At 39.5% G+C, this 27030-nt stretch overlaps 1 protein-coding gene across 2 annotated transcripts in view; it reads left to right on the top strand.

Annotated features, from left to right (window-relative positions):
* Nucleotides 1–26483, top strand: part of Asb3 (ankyrin repeat and SOCS box containing 3) — a 138346-nt gene extending 111863 nt beyond the window's left edge. Inside the window, exons 10-11 of one of the 2 annotated variants that reach the window (XR_011372527.1) lie at nt 18426–18544; nt 26399–26483. Coding sequence is in view for 1 of the 2 variants with exons in the window: in XM_070025625.1 (XP_069881726.1) it covers nt 18426–18430 (5 nt within the window). In the remaining variant the exon portion in view is untranslated. Of the gene's footprint in view, nt 1–18425; nt 18628–26398 lie in introns of those variants that run through there. The other variant, XM_070025625.1, reaches the window with a different exon arrangement.
* The last annotated feature ends 547 nt before the right edge of the window (nt 26484–27030 follow it).

The following is a 27030-nucleotide window of genomic DNA, read 5'->3' as shown; positions in this document are numbered from 1 at the left end:
AAGCCAGTCCGTGAAACCACCAGAAAACCAGAAGTGGTGCTGTAGCTCAAGTGGTAGAGCGCTAGCCTTGAGCTGAAGAGCTGAGGGACAGTGCTTAGGCCCAGAGTTCAAGGCCCATGACTGACCAAAAACAAAAAAAAGATTCTTTTGAGTTGTCGCAGCCAGTACTAACTGAAATAGATCTGAGTTATTAATTCTTGCCTACTTTTTGAGCAAAATTAAATGCTTCCACTGTTCTAGTCTACTTCTTGAATGTTTTTTAAAGCAACTGTAATAACATCGAGCATCTATCATGCAATTGTGACTCTTCATCACCATTGTACAAAGTTTACTCTGCTCATTCTCAATTAATTTCAAGCACATTCCAGACTTTATACATTTATATACACACATAGTGCACTTTTTAGATAATGTGCAGTGCTCTTGTCACATCTAATAATTCTGTCATGTTTACTACACTAAACTTTATCATAATACATTTTTAATATATAATACTTATTTGGGTTAGAATCCAATTAAATCCCATGTATTACAATAATGTTTTTCCCCTTATTTGTTTGAGATGGGGGTTTCACTATGTTGCTCATGCTGGCTACACAGTGAGATGGGCTCAAGCCATCCTCTTGGCTCGCAGTAGCTTGGATTACAAGCACGTGCCACTGTACCTGGCTTGTTAATATTCCTTTTAATTGTAAAAATACTTCTAGGTATCCCAGGCTTACGTTTGCCTGGCATTAGGAAAGTTGTAGAGGAAGCTAGATAGCTTGAAATAAGTTAGCAGACTGAAAAAGATGTGCATATAAAAACACTGTGAAACAGAATAATATGATAAGAATTGGGTGAGTAAAATACAGTAAGATTTGAGAGAAGGAAGAGAACACTTTGATCAGCTTTAAACTATAGAGGCTGCAGTGTTTACATTGTCCTATACAAGTATCTTTTTAAAAATTACACTTTGGTTATCTGTAAGTAGTTGTTTAAAGGAGAAGGAGTTACTCTTCAACAAATCACTTCCACCATTGTCCCCCATCCCTCCCAACTCTTTTTCTCAGTTTTCTTAATTTCATAAGATATGCCTTGACTATTAAGATTGCATTCTTCCCGCTCCATCCCCCATTCCTCTTATTTTGGGCTGCTGTAACAAAATACTATCAAACTGATGACTTAACCAAAATACAGTTCTTAAAGCTAGGAAATTCAAGATTAGGTGCTGGCAAAGTTACGACAACCCAGTTCCTCAGTCTCAGATGGCCTCTTTCTTTCTGTATCTCCACATGGTAGAGAGAGCTCTTGTTTCTCTTTTTGTAAGACCACTAGTTCATTCATCATGGTTCTATCCTCATAACCTAATTCCCTTACAAAGGCTTGATCTCCGAATACCATTGCACTGGGGGATAGGGTTCCACATAAGAGTTTGGTGAGAGGACACAAACATTTACGTAGTAGAAGCAGGACAGAAAACAAACAAAAATAAAGAATGGATTCTTCCAAAGGACTCCATACAAGTCAAAACTAATGTCAATGTAAAGGGTAAATTTGAGCCTCACCAAGTAAGAACAAAGAGTTTGAGCCAAAATGAGCTAGCCAATCAAGGAGAAAATACAAATGCCAGTGGCTCAGAACCAGTGCTCACCAAGTGTACTTGGGGATCTGGTTTTACATATTAACAAGATGGTTATTCTGGAATATGAGAAACTAGGGTTCCTTGGCACAAGCCAAAATTTTCTTAAGAAAGATGCAGAAACACAACAAACCAAAGAAAGTTTGGATAAATGGGATTACATTAAATTGCAGAGCTTCTGCATGGTAAAGGACATAGCTAGCAATCAATAGAAAGCCCACAGATTGGGAGATCTTCACTAGCCATACAACTGACAAGGGTCTCATATCTAAAAATATACTTAGAACTCAAAAAATTAAATACCTTAACAACAAATCCTTAAAGAAACAACCACCTATTAATAAGTGGGCTAAACACTTAAAGAGAGACTTCACCGAAGAGGAAATAAGAATAGCCAATAGACACATGAAGAAATGCTCAACTTCTCTAGCTATAAAAGAAATGCAAATCAAAACAACATTGAGATACCACCTCACCCCAGTTAGAATGGCTATAATCGGAAATCTAATAACAATAGATGCTGGAAGGGAATGTGGCCAAAAGGGAACCCTATTGCATTGTTGGTAGGAGCGTAAAAACTTGTTCAACCACTCTGGAAAGCAGTATGGAGGTTCTTCAAAAGACATAGAGCTTCCCCATGACCCAACAATCCCACTTCTGGGCATTTACCCAAATGATCACAAACAAGTCCATACGAAAGCTACCAGCACAACTATGTTTATTGCAGCTAAGATAGGGAACTAACCCAGATGTCCCTCAATAGATGAATGGATCAAGAAAATGTGATATATATATTAAGTGAAGTAAGCCAGGCCCAAAGAAACATAGGTCCCATGGTTTCCCTTATTTTCAATAACTAGCATACATCTAGGATAATCTTACTAGACAAGCAGAAAAGGTCAAAAGCTATGTACATATGACCATATAAGATGATGCTAAGTGAAATGAGCCCTAAGATAAGGACACAATAGATTTGTTTCTTTGTTGCTGCTGTTTTTAATGTACTATGTGACTTTTTTTGTTTCTTTTGTATGTTCTTCCCCCATTGTATAACCCCTGTTTTCAGTGTATTTGATATTGCTGTCCTGCATCTTATATATACATTTTTCTAATTTGGGGAGAGGAAGGGACATAACAAAATGTTGAAACAAGGATATAGGTTGACCCATTGTAACAATGATATGTACAAGACACTATGTTGAAAATGAACTTTACAACTTGGGGGGGAGAGGGAGGAGTTGGGGAGGTGAGGAGGTGAGGAGGGAAGGGATAGTAGGGGGAAAACAAAGGAGGGGGTAACAATGCTCGATAGAAAATGTACTCATTACCTTATTCATGTAACTGTAACCCCTCTGTAAGTATCTTTGCAATAAAAAATAAAAATAATATATTTTTTTTACAAAGATGGTTGTTTACTGTATTGGTTGGCAGGAATAGCACTGGATGATGCTTATGTTAAATATCCTTAATAAGAATTTTGGTTAGGAAGACATTCTTCAAGTTATTTGTTATTCTAATTATGTCAGTATGTCTTAGAGGAACTAAGCTGAAGCACTTAAAAGTTGAACTAACCAGCTTGTGAGACTTTGGAATTTAGGAGTGTGTAATTGTTGTTTTATACCTTTGTCAGCCAGGGTCACTAGATTACAGATCTCCCTTCTATTAATTATGTCTTCAGCAAGAAGGCGAAAGAGAAAAACCTGTTTTCATGATCCTCTTAGAACAACTGCACTTGAGATTATTACTGATCTTAGCAACAAGTTTGCACTTTTATTTTCATCATTTTTAGCTGCCAAGCTAAAATAATTTGCATCATAAACTCAGAATTAGCAAAGAGGAATCATTTAACATGAAAATTTTACTCTGGGGGAATTGGGTATAAGGATAGTTCTGCTGTAAGAAGAATAACCAGAAATATTTAAGGCTGATTTTTCAGACTGAGGCGGAAACCTCTGCAGAAAGTAGTTTTGGCCATTCAGTGTTAGTGGTTTTGTCACTGGATGCAGGTGAAGGTTTGAGGAGTTTCCCTTGAAAGTCAGTGATGCTTCACTTAGGGTCCTTGACTTTGCTCACAGAATAAGAATTTCTGGACAAGTCATAAGGGTAAGAAAACTTGGTGGAGCTTTATTGAGTGAGTAAGTAAGCAGACAAAAAGTAGACAAGCAGAAAGGAGAAGGCACCCAGAATGTGGGTGCTCTCAAAGGGAGAGAGAGACACTCCTCTTCGGCTGTCAGGAGTATTTATATGGTAAAGGCAGAGAATCCAAAGATAGGTGTTTTGCTCTAATGACTCTTGGTATTATGCTTTCTGGGTTCCTGGATGCTTGGGGCATTTCTTCCAGGTAAGAATGCATCCTGACATAAAACAGATGCTTATCCTTAGCTGAGGAAGGTATCCTGTTGTCTTTCTTAGAAGCAAAGATAGTGCTTCTGTGTGTCTAGATACCATGTTTCTGAGTTGTCTTAGCCAGCTTCCATTTTCCTTCATTTAACCTGCCTCAGTTCCGTTTTGGGGTAATGCAGGACCAGAATTAAGCTTTAGTGTTTTTTTGGTTTGCAAAAAAAGTTGCAGATAGTATTGTTTTTGACAATCCTCTGACTACCTCTCCAAAATACTTATAAAGCTAAACACAATTCTTTTAACTGGTTTACAGGGCAATTTATTCAGTTTGTCTTATTTTAATCCCCTCAAGAGTCAGTGTAAGAAGTAGGGGTTATTTATGAGCTGTGACTAATACCTAACTAATCGTGATGGACAATGGCTGTTTTCCATTTAAGAGCTACTTGAGGAAGAGGAAAGGCCTTCAGTGGTCAGTAGGGCATTACAAAAAAAGCCTAATAAGCTGCTTTTACTACTTTAGTAATAAAATGCAATGGCTTGTGAGACATACAACTGCATAAAGTGTATTTGAAGCAATTTGGGGGTCAGAAAGGAAGATGTACATGTGTAATTATTTTGTTGATTGAAAATGAACAGCTTGCTTTTTTGTAAAATATGTAAGAAAGCATGACTTTGTTGTTTTTATATGTTATAAATCTTAGGAAGATATTATATTGGTGGTGGTTGCAATTCCAGGGAAATTATTCTGTGATGATAGTTTTTGCATCAAATGACGTGGACTTGGGAGGGGCTCAGAGAAGGAGTAAAGTGCAGAACTCTGAAAAATAACTTGCCATCAACTGGTCATCTCTTGTGAGACTTTTTATCCAGGTTCTGGAGAAGTTTAGGTAGTCAGTGTGAATCCAAATATGAATGATATCAGGTTTGTGGCAACTTGCACAGTTGTTGGCTGGCACCTTATTTTATCTAAACGGCAGAGTCTAACTGACCAATTAATTTGTTCTGTTTACTTTTCTGTCATAACTACCCACCCAATTAAAATTGTTTGACTTCTCAAAAGAGTTTTCTTTACATATTATCTTGTAAAGTCACTTTCATGTTTGTATTAGCTATATATCACACCACAACAAATTACCACAAATTTAATGGCTTAAAGCAACACACAGTTCTCATCTCATGATTTCTGAGGGTCAGGAAGCTGCATACAGTCTAGCTGGATCTAATGTTTCATAGTCTCACAAGTTTGTGATAAAGGTGTTAGCCAGGAACAGCATGAACTTGAACAACAAAAAAAGAACCCTGTTGCACCGTTGGTGGGAATGTAAACTAGTACAACCACTCTGGACAGCAGTCTGGAGGTTCCTCAAAAAACTAAACAAGCCAGCCATACTACTCCTGAGCATATAGCCAGAATATCATAAGCCAGGATATCCTAACGACACTTGCACATTCATGTTCATTGCTGCATTATTCACAATAGCCAAATTATAGAAACAGCCCAGATGCCCTACAAAGATGAGTGGATCCAAAAAATGTGATAGTTATACACAATGGAATTTTACTCATCCATTAGAAAAAATAATATGATGTCATTTGCAGGGAAATGGATGGACCTAGAACAAATCATGTTAAGTAATGTAAGCCAAGCTCAGAAATACAAAAGACACATTTTCTATCATATGTGGAAGTTAGATCTAAAATACACTGGGACATGAAAAATTATGCAGCTCTCTAGGCATTCACACACAGGGAGGCTATGTATGTCTGATCATATAATATTTATCAACATGAACTCCAGGAAATGGAAACAAGAAAGAAAAGGAAGATGCCAGGGATGAGGTCTTATCTGACAGCATAGCTGGGGAAGGTTCTGTTTCAAGGCTCATGGGGTTGGTAAGATCTAAGATCTAGTTTCTTACAACCTGTTGGACCGAGAGTCTCCTTTACTTGCTAGCTGTTGGTCAGACGCCACCTTCAGTCTTGATTAGTGGTTGGCTTGTAGCTATACTAAGATTTTTGCTACTCAGTTCTTCCTAAACATGTGAATATGCAAGTATGAAAGTCAAGAAGGCAATAAGAAAAGTCTGCTAACAACTTCATAGTCCCTACTGTGTTTCCTAACACAGTAGAAATGATAACTCTGTGTTAGGTTTTTGTCACTGTGACAGGTACCAGAGAAAACATGAAGTTAAAGGGATAAATATTTATTTTGGTTTATAATTTCAGAAGTTTCAGTTTTATAATTTCAGAAGTTTTCAGTCAGCTGGTGCTATATCTGAGGACTTGAGGTAAGGCTGACTATCATGACAAAGAATGTGGCAGAGCAACATTGTTAACCTTATGGTGGACAGAAGGAAGAGAGAGCGAAAAGCAGTGTAAGGCATAATTTTCTAGGGCAAGCTCTCAGTGACCCACTTTCTCCAACTAGGAGAATAATAATAATATCACCTAAAATAATATAACCTTTTAAAACTGTATCACCTCCCATATAGCATTGCAAGCTAGAAAGGAAACATTTAATACATGAAACATTTTCAAGCAATAAAAACTCATCACCTTTTCCTTATTCTATTGTTAGTCACAGGTCAAAAGAAGATTAAACAAGTTAACTACCAAGAGGTAAAGAAAAAAGACTCTGTTATAGTATGTCTGTCATAGTATTATTTTATTCACACTAACATATATTTCTTTAGAAAGTTTAAATAGTATGGATATCTCATAAAAATGCCTCTAATCTACTCACCCATAGAATTAAAAAAGTAATATTTTGGCAAATATTCTTCTATTTTTTCTATTATATATAACATGTATATATTAGCTCCATGCAGTTGTACAATCTACCTCAGCACCCCCTACCCCCTCTGGGTCCTGGGGCTCAAACTTTGGGCTTGGGCGCTGTCCCTGAGCAACTTTTTTTTAAAAGCTAGCACTCTACCACTTGAGCCACAGTGCCACTTCTGACTTTTTCTGTGATTAATTGGTGTTGAGTCTCTTGGATTTTTCTTTTTGCTTTCTTTCTTTCTTTCTTTCTTTCTTTCTTTCTTTCTTTCTTTCTTTCTTTCTTTCTTTCTTTCTTTCTTTCTTTCTTTCTTTCTTTCTCTCTTTCTCTCTTTCTCTCTTTCTCTCTTTCTTTCTTCCTTCCTTTCTTTCTTTCCTTTTCTTTTTTTCCCAGTTATGGGGCTTGAACTCTGGGCCTGGGCACTGACCCCGAGCTTCTTTTGCTCAAGGCCAGCACTCTACCACTTGAGCCACAGCGCCACTTCTGGCTTTTTCTGTTTATGTGATACTGAGGAATTGAACCCAGGGCTTCATGCATGCTAGACAAGCAGTCTACCACTAAGTCACATTCCCAGCCCTCTCACAGACTTTTCTGCCCAGGCTGGCTTTGAACTGCTGTCCTCAGATCTCAGCCTCCTGAGTAGCTAGGATTACAGGCGTGAGTCACTGGCACCTGGCTTCATTAAATATTCTTGAAAACTAGTAAGGAATCATCTAAACAATTTTAAATTGTTGCATAAATTCATGTTATGATTAGACCATATTTCACTTAATCCACAGGTTTTATGTAAAGGCAAGATAGTAAATATTTTATGTTTTATGGCCATATAGTTCCAGCTAACCAATCTGTTATAGCATGAGACCAGCCATAGATAATATATTGAGTGGGTGTGACTATTTTTTAATCAAACTTTCTTTGAAGACAATGAAATTTGAATTTAATATGGAACAAAGTATTTTTCTTTTGTTTTACCTACATAAAAGCATAAGGACTACTCTTGGCTTCTTGGCTGAATGAAACACAGTGGTGGGTCAGATTTGGTCCATAGCTATCACTTGTTTTATTTCTTCTAGACAGTCAGATGATTCTAATTTATTAGTGTCTGAGCTATTGTTGAGATTAATGTCTTGGCAACTAAGCTAATGTGCCATTTTATGATTTTTTTTCTAGTACTTGGGTTTGAACTCAAGGCCTCAAACTTGCTTAGTGTATTTTCTTGACTATTGATAGAACCATGTCTCCAGCCCAGATAGACATTCCAGACATTCAAGGATGGGTCAATATACTGCAAATCAATAAATGTGATACAGAACAGAAACAAAATAAAGAACAACCAGCTGGTCTCATTACATGCAGGTAAAAGTTTGATCCTTTAAAAATTTCAGAAGAAACTAAGAATAGAATAGGAATGCACACCAAAACTATATACAACAAACTGTAGTCAACATTGTACTAAGTGGGAAAAATTGTAACTATTTCTGCTTTAGTTGGGAATAAAAAAAAAGCATCTTCTCTTTCCACTCATTCATATATTGTTTGAATTTCTAGCTAGAGCAATAAGGCAAGAGAAAGAAAATAGATACAAATAAGAAAGGAAGAAATTAACCATAATTGCAGATAATAGATACTAAAAAAACCCTCTTAAATATGATAAACAGTTTCAGCAAAGAAGCAGGAGAGCAATGTAGAAAAATCATTAGCTTTTCTATATACCAATAATGAACAGGATTAGAAGAAATCAGGAAAATGATCATGGAAAATACTTAGGAGATAAGAGACCTGTACATTAAAAACTATAAAACTTTGAAGAAAGAAATTAAAGGAGACAAGCAGGGCTGGGAAGGTGGCTCAGTGGTAGAGCACTTGCCTTGCATGCATGAAGCCTGGGTTTGATTCCTCAACACCACATAAGCAGAAAAAGCCGGAAGTGGTGCTGTGGCTCAATTGGTAGAGCGCTAGCCTTGAGCTGAAGAGCTGAGGGACAGTGCCCAGGCCCAGAGTTCAGGCCCCATGACTGACAAAAAAAAAAAAAAAAAAAAAAAAAAGAAGAAGAGAGACAATAGAAGATGGAGAGATCTCTTATGTTCATATATTGGCAAAATTACAATTGCAATAATGGCTATATTACCAAAAGTAATTTACAGATTCAATGCAGTGTCATTCTCAGTGTTACCCTTCAGAGAAATATAAAGTAACTCTAAAATTTGAATAGAAGCAAATAACTAACATAGTATTATTTAGGATTGATGTAAATGAGGATTAATATCAGTAAGAAGTATTATCCATCTTGTGCAAAAAGAACATGCTAGAGGTATCAACATGCCCAACTTCAAATTATACTGTATGCTATTATGACAAAAATGGCATGGTATAGGCTTAAAACGGATATAGACCAATGGAATGGAATGGAAGACCCAGAAATAAACTGGTGTAGTTAAAGCCATTGACTTTTGACAAAGGGGCCAAAAAGATTTGTTGGGAGAAAAGATGGTTTCTTCAGTAAAAGGTATTAGAAATTACACAGATTTCTACATATAGATAATAAAACTAGGCTTCTCTCACTCTGCACAAAAATCAATTAAAAATTAATCAAAGACCTTAGTATTAAACATGACAGTTTAGAAACTTCTATAAGGAAACAGAAAATACTTAAAAATATAGGTATAGTCAATGACTTTCTGGGTAGGACTCCAGTTGGCCAAGAATAATAGAATTTAATTTGATGAATAAGATTACATCAAATTAAAAACTTAGTGCATCACAATGGAAACAATAATCAGAAGGAAGAGAACCCATAGAATGAGAGGAAATTGTTGCAAGCTCTTCATCAGATAAGTGATTAATATCCAGAATATATAAACAGCTAAAAAAGAGACACCAAAAGAACAAACAACTCAATAAATGGGCAAATGAATTGAACAACAACAATAAGTAAAAATGACCAATAAATGCATGAAATTTCAACACCTTTAGCTATAAAAGGGGAGGATCGGGTGGGGGAAGGTGGGGGAAGTATGGGAAGTGATGGGAAGGGGAAACAAAGAGGAGGCAACAATGCTTGATTAAAAAATGTACTTGTTATCTTGCCCATGTAATTGTAACTTCTCTGTATGGTATTCTCACAATAAAAAAAAAGAAATGCAAATTGAAGCATGGTTCAGATTCACATTCCATTCACATTCAGATTCCATCTTACCCTAGTCAGAATGATGTCATAAAGGAAACAAGCAACACAAAATTGCTGGTGAGAATGCAGTGGAAAAAGGAACATTTTGGTGGAATGTAAATTAGTGCAGCCATTCTGGAAATCAGTACAGAGGTTTCTCAAAAGACTGAAAATAGAACTATCATACGATCCTGCTATACCACTCTTAGGCATATATTCAAGAGAGAGAAGGAGGGAGGGTGGAAGGAAGAAAGGAAGGAAGGAAGAAGGATGGAAGGAAAGGAAGGAGGGAAGGAAGGAAAGAAAGAAGGAATAATAGATGAATAATAGGTGAGTAGTAAACAAATAATGAGAATAAATACATAAAATAACATATAAAACAATAACAATAAATAGATAAATAGTAAATAAATAAATAGTAAATAATAAACAGAATAATAAATAGAAAACCTAGTAATTCTTAGCCAACTATGATGGTGCCTGCCTATAATTTCAACATTCAAGAGGCTGATTCAGGAAGATCACATTTTAAGGCCAGACTGGCTATAGAGTGAAACTTTTTCTCAAAACAAAACAAAATTCTCCCCAAATTAAGTATAAATAAATATATTTATTTGTATCTTTGTATATCTATGGGATTTAATTCGTTTCCCCTACAACTCAGATATAACGCCTAGCATTAAATCTTTTCTTGCCATCTTAAGTCCAGACTCTCATGTGCTGTTCAAAATTTAATAAAATTTATCCTTAATTTACCTTTTCAGTTTTGTGTAGTGTTTCTTTCCTATAGAAAATAATAAAACATAGCAACTAGCCTTAAACCTTGTACACATCTGGAGGTATGTGCTGTGGGTATTATTCTTGTCATTTTAAAGATGGAAAAATAGGATTTTGAAAGCAGAAGCAACTTTCTCAAGGTCAAAGATTAAGCAGTGTTCATGGTTTCCTCTCCTAGATTCACTACCTGCAGTAATTAATTCATCACTTGGTTAAGGGTCAGGCAACTCTTTCCAGCAGAGTCCAGGAGGGCCTTAGAGAAATCACAATTTTGTTTTTCTGACTTGATAGAGCTTTCACAATTCCATTTGGTTCAGCTGTCTGTTTATTTCAAATAACAGTGATGGAGCTGAGTTTTGGACTACATGCTAATATCCCTCTTTTGGATACTTGGAGAATATTTTAATGCCAAGAAGGGAAATCCAGTTCTCTATAGAGTATTTCACTGGATAATAAAATTCTTGAGCTGCTTGCCTTGAGTTGATGATCTATGGTAGTGTACATATATATATCTATATATATCTATATATTATGTTCATACCCCACGGGTGAAATACAGCAATAGTATTTCAAGATATAAGGAATAACAATAGAATATCAGCTATTATTGTCTTTAATAAAATGAAAATATTCTTGGAAAATAATGGAGAATTAATGACTTAAAGCAATAAGCCAAAATTGTTATACCTTGCACAAAAGAAATAGTTCCCACCTCAATAGCTTTTTTCCTTCAATGTTAGAGATAATGGTTTGGAAGCTGAAGGAAGATCTAAGCTTATTGGGGAGAAGTCTGTGGCTACATTGAGGGCTGGGATTTCCAGGTCCTTGCTGTTGTATATGAAAAACCTCTGTGTAGCATAATGCATGAGGCTCTGCATGGTGTGTGAAGCAACACTGCAGCCAGGCATGGTAATACAAGCATCTATCCCAGCACTTGGGAGGCTGAGGCAGGAGGATCACAAATTTTGGACTAAACAGGAAGGCCTTATAAATCATTTGCCTAGTATGTAAAAAGTCCTTAATTTGATCCCCAGTACTAAAAACACACAAACAAGCAAAAACTATTCTATGTTCAAAAGCCAGAGAGGTTTGTCCCTTTCTACACACACACACACACACACACACACACACACACACACACACACACACACACACACACGTATATACTGCATACATACAGTATACATACACATGAATATATGTGTGCAAAATATGCACAATATATTTAATATATGTATATGGTATGTATGTATGCTATGTATATGCAAAAGTAAAAAAATTTTATGTGTCATTATTTAAAATGTCACATAAATGAGACCTACTAATTTATTTAATTCAGTTAGGGAAATGAGTTAGACTTATAAACTTGGGTTTTTTCTTTCTACCAACAAGGAATGAAGGAATTTTCTAGGTCATAACAGGACTGAGTTGAACATTATTTCTCATGACAAGAAGTATGTTTCAGATTGGTAGTTGCATTGCACAAGAGAGAACATTGAAAATCTTGCAGTTTTGATAACTTAAGGGGATATCAACAAATAATCCATCAAGGACACATTTCTTTTGATTGTGAAATGCTATGGAGGATTATAAATCTACCTACGTTGCTAGATCCAGTAGGCTGTTTGTGTCCCATCCTTATGAATACCCTGTATTCAAGAGGTGCCTTCATACCAGAATCATGCATTTATGCAGCACATGCATGGTTGCCATTGGTCTTTGCAACTGTTTAGAAGGTGGTCCAGAGGCTGCAGCAAGTTGCTAGAATTCAGTCTGTTTTAACTCTTTATATTGTTCCTGAAACCTCAAACAAGTCCACTTGAGTCTTCATATTTAAAATAATTAGGAGCTAAGCTTTACATTTTTTGAAAGCCTTGCTAATCACAAATTGCATAAAAGGGGCTGGGAATGTGGCTCAGTGGTAGAGTGCTTGCCTTGCATGCTAGAGGCCCTGGGTTCGATTCCTCAGCACCACATAAGCAAAAAGAAAAAAGCCGGAAGTGCTGTGGCTCAAGTGGTAGAGTGCTAGCCTTGAGCTGAAGAGCTGAGGGACAGTGCCCAGGCCCAGAGTTCAGGCCCCACGACTGGACCCCCCCTCCCAAAAAAACCAAATTGCATAAAAATGAAGTGCTTGATAATGATAAAGCATTATGGGTGAGATGTTTCTTTTATAACTCAAGATTTAAAGGAAAAGAATAGCAGGCACAAAGCCTTAGAAGTGAGAGCCAATATGATGATGTTCTCCAGAAAAGAGATGAGACTAAAGAGGTGGCCAGAGGCCAGATTAATTGAGGTCTCTTGGGTTTTACTTAAAGGGTAATAGAAAGTCCTTGTAAGACCTAAGGCAGAGAAGTAATAAGATCTGACAACTACATTTCCGAGAAGAGATCTCAGCATATGGTAGGAAGAATGAACTGGAAGAGTCAAGACCACAAGGAAGCTACTAGGGAGGTGAAGATTAAGAGGATCTTGGCTTGAAGCGAGCTAGGGCAAAAAGTTAGTCACACCCCATTTCAACGAATATGCTGGGTGTTGTACACACTGTATTTCCAGCTTGGTGGGATCCTTTAGAGAAAAAGATGAGTTAAAAGACTGGTGCCATGGTAGCTGGGGCCAAGGTGTCAGGAGAGGATGCAGGCAGAAACACATGGTTTTAAGATAAGTTTGGAGGAGTCTGTAGAGGTTGGGGAAGAGTAGGATGTGGGAGGGAAGCAAAGGATGAATCCAGGATAAATCCCATAGCTTTTATACATGTATCCGGTCCCTCGGGTTTATATTTGCTTTTACTAAAAACTGTCTTTTGACTCCTAGAAAAAGAATAACAAAAGAAATTTCATGCAAAAATGCTTCCAGGGTTGTAAAACATGTTGTGAATTTTGCTTAGAATTCTGAACACTTGGCTTTGCAAATGGCTTTTGTCCAAAAGCAATAAAATTATAGTGTGCACATTGGGTGCAGAGCTGGCCAGATTGTGGGATCGTTTGGAAAAGTGTATTGAAAATTGTTCTGTCTCTTCAACCACTTCCGATTGTAATATAAGTTCTACCAGTCCCAACTAATTTTATATGCACAGAAAGTGGTACAACTCCACGGGAAATATAAATTTTTCATTGACTAGCAGCCTGTAACTGCTTTAAGTGTAATTACACATTTTTCATTTAAGATCAATTTCACAAAATCGTTTTTATGACCTAAGGCTGCCTTCTTAATAATTGGGTGCAGCTAATTTATTAGGGTTTGCTCATGTTGGTGTTGGTGTCATTCTTGTCTGGGTTTAATTTAGAAACAGACTCCATGTGGTTATGTAGAGGACTCTCAGATTTCATAATTTCCTTCTGGGCTGATCCAAGAAGCTCAATTTTGTTTCTCAGCCTATACAGTCTGTGGAAAACCCAGGATAACCTGTCCTTAAAATAGCTTCACAGACAAATGAGGATATTTTCTGTTTAATTCTCAGGAAGATACCCTCTCAGAACATAATTAAATCTGGTCTCTCTTACTTGAAGGAGTATGAATAATTCATGGCGTTGAGGTAAATGAGGTTCTAGGCTTTGGGAAATTTCTAGTTGATGTGCAAAGGTTATTATTATTTTTTTCTTTAAAGGAAAAGATCCTAAGGCGTCATCTTCTTTGCCCAGACTCAAGTGCCAAGGAGACTCCAGTAAGGGAGGGGAAGGGTGGGAGGGATTGAGGACCAGGTCATTTCATGTGAGAGAAATGGACTTGGACTTGTTCACACATTTAATTCAATATGCTTATTTGAACTTGCATCTCCCCAGTGGCTTGTCTCCTTAAAGTAAATAGGAGTAAGAGGTTTGACCTCATTAAATGGCTGGAGATTAGAATTAAGGACTGTGGTACAAAGCTCAGGCTCTTTTTGCCTTGTGAACCAGTAAGAGGAGCTTTGGCAGCTGGGATTTAGTCTGCTGTCTTTGGGGCTGCTCTTAGTCAGGACACCTAGAGAAGCCACTAACAGGTGTGCCCAAGGAAGCTCTGGGTGGGCTTGGTATCCCTAGGATACTTCTTTTCTCAGGCCTGCCAATGGGGCAACATTTTAGATGCTCAGTAAGAAAAGGGCAGTGCTTGCTTTCTGCATTAAAAAAAGCTTGCAATTTAATTAGGAGATAAGACTGATTGCATCTCAACAGTAGGACAATAGTCTGTAATGAACACCAGCAAAGCTGGTGTTCGTGGATGGAAGGGGTCACTCAATTGACTAGACTATGCAAGCAAGGACTCAAACAGGTTTGGAGCAATTTAAGGAATTCTGATGAATGGTAAAGAAAGGAAGGACATCTTAGAAAGCCCATGATGGGAATGGATGTGGTCTTTTGAGTGACAGCATAGGGGGAAACATTTGGGGCTAGTTTACGGAGGTTAAGGTGAGGCCTCAGGGCTGGAGGCAGCAAGAGAACTTGGCAGATTTGTGGACAGGGAGAGCAGCATGATCCCAGTGTGGTTAAGAAGGTCGCTGTGACCTGAGGCTCACAGTTGATAAATAGACTCTGAGCTGGGATTTTAGACCAGAGGCCATTGTGTCTATCCATAGGGGAAGACAGAAGAGCTTAGGAAACAAGTAGGAGAGGAAGAATTCGATGGAGTAAGGGAGAAGCAGGCAGCTTTCGGTGACTGGGGGCAGAGGGGGAGGTTAGCTTCCATACCCTTTTACATCTATCCGTATTTGCACATGTTCTTGCTTTCCTGTTTAGTGCTTACTCCGTTGGTTAAAAAAAAAAAAAAAAACCAGCTTGTAACACTCCTCTTCTAGATATTAGAGGCTTAATATTTTACTTTTAGGAGGGTTTCTCTGTTTCTGAAGTTCCAAAACAATTAGATGAATACAAATTCATCTCTTGTAAATTACGGGTGCTCAGTAAAGGGCCTGAGAGACTGGTCCACAGACAGAGGTCTGTCCACAACCTCTAAGCATGGCCTGTGGGAGGACCTCTGAATAAGGATTGCCTGAGCTTCCTGAACACTGCCTCACCGGTGACTCCTACCACTGAGTCCTGCCTCATAAAGACCCAGGGCCACTGTGAGGCAACCAACACATTTAAGGCAAGTCATTGCTCAGTTGTTCTTGTGGATTCCAATGATGTGCCCCAGTTTCTAAGCCTCTGAAATAGGTGTTGGTTAGAGTGGCCGATATAATTCTCCTGAGTTGTAAATGGCAGGAGAGCATTTCTGGCTGACACAGTTGTTTTACAACTGGTCATACTTTATCTGTGGTCCTATGCTCATTGCTGTAGCAAGATGGAGCTGCAGCTCGTGGAGCTCAGAGCCCAATGGGCTTTTCCAGTCTCATATGACCCATGTATCCATGTAATCACCTGGAGAGCCAGAGGCACTAGATATTTGGGGTTTTGCCTTACCTTGGGCATGGAAGAATACTGAAAACTGCATAAATTTAGACAGGCTAGGCAAGAATTTCCAATTGTGAACTTTTGGAGGGCATATATTCATTCACTTTGCATGTACACACACACATATAAATGAATTCTCATCTTACACACTCATTGATATAGGTGCTTATGAAATGAGAAAATACTGAAAACCTGACTGATCCCCTGCTGGTCCTCTGGACCTCTCAGCATGAAAGCTAGAGATAGAGACAAATATAGAAAGGTAATGGAAGAAGAGATGGAAGAGCAGAAGGTGTAGAATTGGGGGGAAGAGGAGGAGGAGAGGTGATGAAGGTCTTGTCAGTGACAGCTGGGTGAGATGGGCACTTGAAGAACTGGGTGTAACCTGGCAGCACCTGTCTAGTCTTATCTGCTTGAGCTTTTGGAGGACTAATTGAGAGATCAGACCCCATAATGGCTTTACAGCATATAGTAACAAAATGAGGCTGATTCACACTTTCTGGTCAGAGTACTGGAGGAAATAAAAGAATGCTCTGAGAATGTTTGGATCATGTTTGTGGCTAAACAAAGATCATTGTGACATCTTTGTGGAGCAAAGGCCACACTGGAGGTGATCAGGCTATGTCTTGCGTGTGTGGAGGTGGAGATCAAGAGACAAAGTTGATGGTTTAAGTTTGGTTTTTTTCTGTGAACAGGCTCGTCCTTCAGGTACGTGGACAGTCTCCGTGGCAAACAAAGTAGGGAACTGTTGCAAAACTTTAAAGCAGGAGAACCAAAACTCTCTAGGACATGTTTTAGCAATACAACAGAATTGAAATGTGTGTGATATTGAGAGGGGGGAAAAAATAAAAAGCAGGGTAGAAACCAGGAAAAATGCCATTGCTATACCCAAGTGAGCAGCCTTGAGGCTATAGGTATTTGTTTCAGCATTTTTCTACCTGTAGTTTGATGAATTTGGGCCCATGATGCATCTAACTATGCAAATGAAAGAACGCTTTCATATTTATAATGCAACAATTTATGAGGTAAATTATATCCTTACTGAATCAACAAATCCAAACTCTGGGATTTTGAGATCTGGAAGAATTGTATCTCCTTATATTTGGTTGTTTGCCAAAAGGAATATATTTCTTTGGTTATCTTGCTTTCCTTCCTGTAAACATTGAATTGAAATACTATAGACGTATAGTGGAGCATTATTTACTGCAAAGCTCTAATGAAATGGGCCTCTAGTTATCCATCAAAGCACCTAAATTATACCCAGGGAGAAACTTAGAAGCTGGCAGAATTGGGCTTACCTTTGCAGAGGGTAATAAACATACAGTCCAGATTTGGTTAGATGCAGTGTGAGGATTGTTATTTTGCCTAGCCTATAATCAGGTAAGTCCTTTTATCCTCTCTTGGACCTTCCCTACAGTATAACAATTCCTGAGATTACCTGGGTGAGACCTGAGTTTAATCTGGTGCTGTCAAGTTATTAGATACAGGCATACCAGGATGGAAATAGCTTATACATCAAGGACATTGGGGTAAGCTGCCTACAAGGGGCCCTTTTAGCCACATAGGGAGGTGTTTGTGGAATAGAAGGCTGGATGGGGAGGGAACTGGCTGACATAGGCCTTACCTGTGACTCTGGGTTACTGTTTGGGGAATCATCAACAGAAAGCCATGTGGACTGCTCATACCTCACTTCTTCCAGGACCTCCATCTCCAGATCACTGTTGTTTCAATGGTGCCTGGAGGGCTCAACCTGCTGCCTAGCAGTCCCCATGGCAGCGCTTTGCTCAGAATGCAGAGTAACCACTGGCTGATAGCTGGTCTACCTTGTTTTTCTGAATCCCTAGGAGGGACACATCCTCATTTCAGCCCCATGGAGGATGCTTCTCCTCTCTGTGAGCTGCCTTGGCTGACAGCCTGGGAGGCCACCAGGATGTAACTCATAGAAAGCATAATGTGGCTCTGTCATGGGTTTCCAGCTGGGTTTGGAGCATTCCTGAAGGTGGCAAGAACTCTGTTCCAAATCTGATCTCAGACTTGGCACGCAGTCCTAGAAATCCCTTCTGACCCAGCCACCTATGGTGGGAAGGAAATGAAGAATGCTACAGCAGAGCAGTGCACTGTCTTCTCGCTTGCCTAGAACCTTAAAGGAAAGGTATGTCCCCCATGTCTAATCAAATCCCCAGCAGTGGTGGATGTCAATCAAGACAGTTGCCCTTCAGTTCATTTCCCTAGCAGTCAAGATTCAGATGCAGTATTATCTTTTGCTCTTGTTCAAACCAGCCTCTACGATTTTTCTATTATTTTCTCGATCGTATTACTTTCATGCTTCATATGTTCATGCTCCCATAACTGTATCTGCATTTTTGTCTCCAATTCCAGGCTGATTCCAAACAATATTACCAGTGTTAGAGCATTAGAAGGCAAGAAAAAAAAAGCTTCAAGCAAAAGAATGAGACAGCATCTGTGCCATCAAAAGCCCTGATTGCTCAAAACTCCTGGTTCGCAAGTGAATTTATAGACCTGTTTATTCACATATTCTCATTTGCATATAGCCCCTAGCTTCTATTTTAGCTCTGAGACAATAAGAGAGATGATTTCTCCCCCACCCCCAAGCTTATCTTCATAATGGGCTTCCAAGAGCAGAGCTGAGGTTCTGAGAGCTATTTGAAAAGGTGTGAACTTTGTCACCTTAAAAAGCAGCTTGAGGAAGACAAAGACTGTCCTCAACCCCTTTCAAAGCTTTTATTCAGTGGTTCCATCTGGCTCTTCTAATCAGAAAATACCCCCAGAAAATGCCTCACAGAGGCAACACACGGGAGTCTGTAGTGCCATGAGCGTGCAAATGCATCCCAGCACTACACATGTACACACATCACACACATACACACACACACACACACACACACACACACACACACACACACACACACACACACACACAGAGCTGCCCCATCCTCTTGACTCTATATAAAGCTATGCTTTGTCCAATCTGATCTCACACATCACATTATTGATCCTGAGTGTGGACAACCACCAGTCTTTATGTCAAAGTTTAGCATTGTGTTCAGCATCAATTTTGGAGAGGATTCATTTTTATTTCTGAAATACTGCATTATATATCTTGATTAGAGTTTTTGTTTTTAAAGTTTTTCTTCGGGTGCTGGGGATTGAGTGTGGGGCCTTGCATACGTTAAGCAAGCTTCTACTTCTGAACTACACCTCCTATCTTGATTATGGAGTTTCTTGATGCCTCTTCCAGTTTGGGGGCTGAGGTTACAGCCTCCTGTGCTTCATCTTAATCTTGGCTTTGCCTAATTGCCATGAAAACTCAAGAAGAGAGTTGTCTGGTTTGAAAAATACTGGCTGAGGAGAGGGTGAGGGGAAGATTCCAGTGTAAGAGCAGCAGCATTGGTCACTAAGATCAACAGCAGGGCTAAGGTGAGGAATTAGATTTTTTTTCCTCCTAAAAGAAGGAGAGAAAGGGAGAAAAGGAGAAGGATCAGAAAGCACAGCCTGGCTTTAGCCTTATAGATTTTACATTAAGTTTCATTGTTGCTGTGTTGGCTCTTCTTTTCCTCAACAGAACCTGGCTTGTTTTAGAAAGAAGCCATATCCACTTTCAATGCTATTGTTACCCATCATGTATGTGCTGATTCTAATTGTGTTAATGTCTTATGTCTCTTTGCCAGTGCATTAAAAAACTTGCATATTTTGGGTGGGAAGAATACACTTCTGCCTTACATGCTACTTCTCTTCGTGTTGCTCAAATAGAGCACCATGGGTAGGGTGCCTTATGAACAACAGACATAACTTCTGGAGGGTGGGAAATCTAAGATCAAGGTGCTAGCAAGTTTGTTCTCTGGTGAGGGTCTGCTTCCCTCCTGTGACAGAGGGATCAGGGAGCTGCCCAGGGCCTCTTTGATAAGGGCACTAATCCCATTCAGGAAGTCTCATCCTTATGACCTACCCACACCTCCCAAAGACTATACCTCCAAGTAGTATCATTGGATATTAAATTTTAATTAATATTAATTGTAGTTGATATATTCAATCTTTAATAGAAGTATTTGTAGTCATAGTTCTTGTTTCCAGTTTCTTCTTCTTAGAGAAAATGAAACACATTGTACAATAATAGAGTTAATTTGTCTTTCCCAGTTGACCTCTATGCATTTAATACACTTCTCACACTTTCCACACTCCAATGGGGCTATCCTATGCCAACCAAGCTGTGTTCCTTCCTGTATAAAGCTTATTCCTTTATGGATGAACATTACCTTTGCTTATACAGAGCCTACAATTGTAATGATTTCCTTCCCATTCAGAACAGATGGGCATTGTTTCCCATAATGATTGGTTTGGATTATGTTGCCTCTTGACATTTTCCAAATGTTTCTAACCTCTACCTCCAGACTTTCCCCTTTCTTCTTTGAAGACATGGCCATTATAGGATTGTGATAGTAATAAAAATGGAGAGTTTACAATGTGCCAGGAGCCAGGCCCAGCCTCTTTTTATGTTGGGAGCTGACCTAGTTAAACACAAAAGCGCTGTGATAGTCTAGGCTTGCAGCCCTGGCTCACCCATAGGTGACTTTGAGAAATAGCTAAATCTTTAGTATCCTCATCAGTAAAGTGAAGACACTTAAAATGCGTTCCTCATGTAGTCCATGAAGGATGTGACAACTAGATGGGAGAGGTATGGAGGTAGAGAGGGGGAGGTATGGAATAATTCTACCATAAGAGTTAGCTGTATTATTGTAGATAATCTATCCAAATCCCACAACAATCCAGATCCAGTCATTGTCCAAAATGAGATATTAGGATTGTTTGTATCATTAGTTGGAAGTGGGGGCCATTGTTTCTTGTTTCCATTTGGAAGGAGCTTTCATTAAAAGCTCATTTTTCTAGGCTGCCCTTTCCCTATACGTACATTTCCACTTGTTCCTCCCTGGAGGAGGAGAAATGACTGTCTGGTTATTAAGTTGTGATACAAGACCTGAGCATGGGTGGCTCTTGTTCCTCTTGACTCTCTTCTTTGACTCATCTGCCTAAGAAGGATTTATAGACTCCTTGGAAGACCTCTGATGTGACCATATGTTCTCCTAGCCATATCTCCAGTGCATAGGTGAGAATGTATCATTTCTTCGGTCTGGTGTTGGTGGGCCCATGGTGACTGTGTCCTCAATGTATCCACATTGGCTTTCTCAGTTATAAAGCTGAAAATCTGAAATTTGCCAGACACTTGTGTTTATCAATTAATTGGGGTCTGAACTCAGGCGTGGAAAAGGGAGATGCTCTTGATGAACTCTTCAGACCCCAGCAGAAGGTCAGGTACTGTTGGTTTCTTGCTCTGGCTATCTCCTAAATCCCATTTCTTCTGGCTTTTCTGACTCTCATTGATATGGTGGCATCCTCCTAACTGTTCTCTTTACTAACAGGTTAGTCTCTGTTTCTACTCTACCCTCTTCCTACTGTACACTGCTCTCCTCCCCCCCAACCCCTGCTGCCTGGGTGCAGTTTCAGAACACAGATATGGTCTCCACACCCCCCCTCACAACTCTTAAGTGACTTCTGCTGACTCCACAACTGTCTGTTCCTCAGTGTAGAGCACAGTTGCAGGGGCTGCTGCCTCTTCTCCCCCTCTTACATGTCTGCTTCGGGCAAACTCTGCAGCAGTTACTTGGAGCTAGTGCTTCTGTTCCTGGACTCGACAGGTTCTGAATCCTTCCTTCTGTGATTTGCAGACAATGTTTCCTTATTTTAGAATGCTCTTTCCCTTCTCTACCTGGACACTGTGAATTTTCCTCTCTGTGGCTTTTTTAACAACCTTTCTGGGAAGCCGACCCTTTTTCCTCATCCAAGCCTTTTTGTAAATCAATTAATATTATTCCTCACATCAACAGGAACAAGGATAAGAACCACATGGTTATCTCAATAGATGCAGAAAAAGCATTTGACAAGATCCAACACTCCTTTATGATGAAGGTTTTGGAAAAATTAGGAATCCATGGAACATTCCTCAATACAATAAAGGCTGTATATGACAAACCTACAGCCAGCATTATACTTAATGGTGAAAAACTAAAGCCATTTCCTCTTAACTCAGGAACAAGACAAGGATGTCCACTCTCTCCACTTCTCTTCAATCTAGTATTAGAATGCCTAGCTACAGCAATAAGACAAGATGCAGACATAAAGGGGATCCAAATAGGGAAAGAAGAAATAAAACTCTCCCTCTTTGCAGATGACATGATCTTGTATTTAAAGAATCCCATAGACTCCACTCCCAAATTACTCAAGCTGATTCAAAACTTTGGCAAAGTAGCAGGGTATAAAATTAACCCCCCAAAATCAATGGCTTTTCTGTATGCCAACAATGAGAAAAGTGTGGCTGAAATTAGGGAAAGCAACTCCATTTGTAATAGCCCCACAAAAAATAAAATACCTAGGAATTAACTTAACCAAAGAAGTGAAGGACCTCTATGATGAAAACTTTAAAATCTTGAAAAAGGAAATCAAAACAGAACTTAGAAAATGGCAAAACCTCCCATGCTCCTGGGTTGGAAAGATTAACATGGTGAAAATGGCAATACTTCCCAAGGCTATATACAAATTCAACGTGATACCTATCAAAATTCCAACCTCATTCTTCAAGGAAATAGAAGAGGCAATCCAAAAATTCATATGGAACAATAAAAGACCCCAAATAGCAAAAACGTTCCTCAACGGAAAGAACACTGCTGGAGGAATATCAATACCAAATTTCAAACTCTACTATAAAGCCATAGTAATCAAAACAGCTTGGTATTGGCATAAGAACAGACCTCAGGACCAATGGAATAGAATTGAAAACCCAGAAATGAACCTACAGACCTATAGCCATCTAATCTTCGATAAGGGAGCTAAAACAATAGAATGGAAGAAAGACAGCCTCTTCAGTAAATGGTGCTGGCAAAATTGGTTAACTACTTGTAGAAAACTTCAGAGTGCTTACTACAAGTGTGTGTCTGTCTCCCTTTGTAATGCCAAGGTCGCAGGCCCCCCGCAAGAAGACCACCGAGAGTCAGACTCTACAGCTGTTTTATTTAAACGGGCTGCAGCTCGGGCCTTGTCCTACACTCCGACACAGCAGAGCCCAGGAGGAGAGCCCGGAGCTAAGGATTTTCAGGTCTTATAAAGGCACACAATCAACCAGGTGTTTTGATTACCACCACGTGTTGCTTTGCTAGACAGAAACAAGCAACACGTGATGGTCACTGCCTCAAACTTTAACCTTTCAATATATATATATATATATATATAATATTATATATATTAAAGTTCCTGATTTTTCAGATAATTGAGGTGTTTCAAGTGGGGCCTGGCTAAATTCATAGTTTGTCCCACACAGAGAAGAGGCTTGACACATTAAGATCGATCCTTTCTTCCTTCCTTCCTTCCTTCCTTCCTTCCTTCCTTCCTTCCTTCCTTCCTTCCCTCTCTCCCTTCCTTCCCTCCCCCCTCCCTCCCTCCCCCTCACACACACAGAGTAGTCCCTCTTGCACATTGCTGGAAAGGTTTTTAATGATTTGGGGGTCACTGAAAGCTGAGTTCTGTATACTGAAACCCTCAGCTCTCTCAGTTCTACTGCCTGGGCCTAACCTGCCTTTCCAGCCTGTCCTTGCTTAGCAAAACTCAGTGATGTGTCTTGTTCTACCTGCATATTTATACTACTACATCATAGTCAGGTCTAGGGACAGCCACAAATCTTGCAGGCTCCTAGGTCTGATTTCCTGTGGCACAAACCAGGCATCAGGGAAAGATGCCCTGTGAAGGTTAGAAAGGAGATAAATATCAAAACCAGAATGGTAAAACGAGGACAGTTATCACAAAGCTAGACATATATAGTCTATATGTTTGATTATTTATAATCTATCTATCTATCTATCTATCTATCTAAAGTTTTTGGAATTACTAGGATTTAAATGCAAGGTCTTGCACCTATCAAGCATCCTAACTTTTGTGAAATGTTTCCAGTCCTTTTTGCTTTAGTTTATTTCTTTTAGATAAGAGTTTTTTTTTTTTTTTTTTTTTTTTGGCCTGGGTCAGCTTCAAAACAGATTCTCCCTTCTCTGCTTCTGAGTATCTAGGATTATAGGCATGTGCCATCACACCAAGATAAAGGTCCTACAATGTGTACAACAGTTCATTGATGCTTTTGCAGACTTCCCTTCCTCAAGCCTCATCTGGCAGATGTTTTAGGCATAGGTAGCCAGAATTCCAGTTAGAGGTAGAAGTTTCTTCATTATGCTTCCCTTTATGTCTGGAACCGTGTCTTCACTATTTTGGCAGATGGTGTGTGAACACTCAGGAATTTTACATCCTCGCTTGCTTGGTGTCTGGAAGTCACTTCTTCGGAGGCCAGCTTTCCTTCTTCCTGCTTCTAGCAGACTGCAAGATTTTCACTGACCACTTTCTAGGAATTTGGATTTATCCTACCTGTTTTTGTGCTTTCAGCAGTAGCTTCCAGTTCTTATTTCTTGAAGTTTAACACATATTTCTTTTTTCTTTCAATGAGAGATTTTAATTGTTGTTTTAAAATCCTTTTTCTTTTTTGTTTTGACACAAGATCTGTTTGTGACTTTCAGAATCCTGGGGTTATGGGTATGCACCATGCTAGGCTTCTTGAAGTATCTATTTTATTGATTGATTGATTGATTGATTGTGGGTCATGAGGCTTGAACTCAGGGCTTAGGCATTGTCCCTGAGCTTTTGTGCTCAAAGCTAGTGCTCTACCACTTTGAGCCATAGCTCCACTTCCGGTCTTGGGGTGGTTAATTGGAGATAAGAGTTTCATGGACTTTTCTGCCCCATCTGGCTTCAAACTACTATCCTCAGGTCTCAGCTTTCTGAGTAGGTAGGATTACAGGTATGAGTCACTGGTGCCTGGCTACATGGAGCATTTTAAGTAGCCATTTCATTAAGGGACACAAAATAGTTAAGCTGTTATTTTCATAAGGAATGAACTTATGCCAGGGTCTTTAGGTGGTATTGTGTTTTGAAGGACAAAATAGAGGAGTTTTGCAGTAGAGAACAGGTCTCATGGGGTTAGGTCAGGCACAAGGATTGGATTTGAGGATTTGACTTGGGACCCAGGCCCAGTCTGGTCATCCACTAATTGAAACAGGTAAGTATTTCTAGGGCCTATTGGTCTTCTAAAGTTGTGATGGAACATTTTGTACAACTTCTGCTCTTATGACAATTTTTTAAAAAAGATAACATATGTATCTTGTATGTGCTTAGTATGGTAAGGTATTAAGAATCTCCAGTATTGCAAAAGCACCCCAAACACAATTAGTTATTTTATTTATTTGTTGCTCATGGGACTTGAACTCTGGGCCCAGGTGTTCTCCCTGAGCTTTTTAGCTCAAGGCAAGCGCTCTACCACCTGAGCCACAATGCCACTTCCAGTTTTCTGGTGGTTAATTGGAGATAAAGCCAGCCCTGGCTGGCTTTGAACTGTGATCCTCATATCTCAGCCTCCTGAGTAGCTAAGATTACAGGCATGAGCCACTGGCACTTGGCTATTTTTTTTAAACTTTTTGTTGGTGTGGGGCTTAAATTCAAGGCTTACGCACTGTTCCTGAACTCTTTTTGCTCAAGGCTAGTGCTCTACCACTTTCAGCTACAGTGCCACTTCTGATTTTCTGGTGGTTAATTGGAGATAAGAGTCTCATGGGCTTGCTTTGTTTTTTTTTTTGTTTGTTTTTTCCAGGGCTGAGGACCGAACCCAGGGCCTTGCGTGCGCCGGGCGGGCGCCCTTCTGCTGGGCTAAACCCCCAGCCCCTCATGGGCTTGCTTTGTATGTCCTTCCCCCACAGTATGACCCCTGCTTTCACTGTATTTCATGTCGGTATAATTTGTGGAGGGAAAGGGGAATAACAAATCGTTTGAATAGGGATACAGGTGGACCCATTGCAACAATGAGATGTACAAGTCTTTATGTCAAGAACGAACTTTACAACTTTGGTGGGGGGGGGGCGGGGAGTGTTGGGAGCCAAAAGGGAGTCTCTCAACATGATAGGCTTGACTATCTCACTGGAACATCTTGAGGCTGTTTACAGAATCCGATCTTTTCATCCTGCCCCAAGCAAACATCCTGCAACTCCTAAGGACCGCCTTCTCACTCTGCCCTAAGCAAACATCCTGCAGCTGCTATGGCCAATGAAAAAGCTTCCTTAATGGCCAATGAAAAAGCTTCCTTATTCTAAGCATATAAATACCCCTGTGTGAAAAATAAAAATTTGCAGCTTGATCAGAATCCTTGTCTTGCTGTCATTCTTCTGTCTCTTGTCCCTTCATTCCTTCTTGCTTAGGTTCACTGCCCTTGTTGATGTCCTGCGGGTCGGGACAACTGGTGCCCAACGTGGGGCTCGAGCCTCTGACTAAGGAAGGAACGCCGTCCTCCGGGAAAACTTGGCCAAGTACAGTCCGAGATCGCGAGATCGCCTCAATAGACCCCGCCGAGAGACAGATCCAGGAGGAGAGTGGGGACGGCGCAAGGTGAGTGACCCACCATGGGACAAGCAATGTCGTCACATGATCTATTTCTGTCAGACCTCAAGGAGGCCTTCAAGACACGGGGAACGCGGGTTAAGAAAAGGATTTAGAATTTTTCTCATACATAGAGGACTTGTGTCCTTGGTTCCCTCTTGAAGGAACCATAGATGCAAAAAGATGGCAAAGAGTAGGCGATTGTTTAAATGATTATTATGAAACCTTTGGTCCGGAAAAGGTTCCTGCTACCGCCTTTTCCTATTGGAATTTGATTAATGAAATTTTAAAATGTTCTCTATTTGATAATGGAATTTTAAAACTTGCAAAAACGGGACAGGAGGTTTGCCAACATGCCTTTCTGTCCCCCTCAGCTTGCCCATCGGTTGTATTAGAAATGCCCTCTGGTCAATTTACAGAATCTAAAACCTCCTTAAAATCTCTTGAAACTCCC

This window comes from Dipodomys merriami, unplaced genomic scaffold, assembly GCF_024711535.1.
Source record: "Dipodomys merriami isolate MVZ:Mamm:240054 unplaced genomic scaffold, mDipMer1.0.p SCAF_17, whole genome shotgun sequence".
Taxonomy (NCBI): Eukaryota; Metazoa; Chordata; class Mammalia; order Rodentia; family Heteromyidae; genus Dipodomys; species Dipodomys merriami.
Note: the sequence above shows the minus strand (reverse complement) of the source record. Positions and strands in the feature narration are given on the sequence as shown.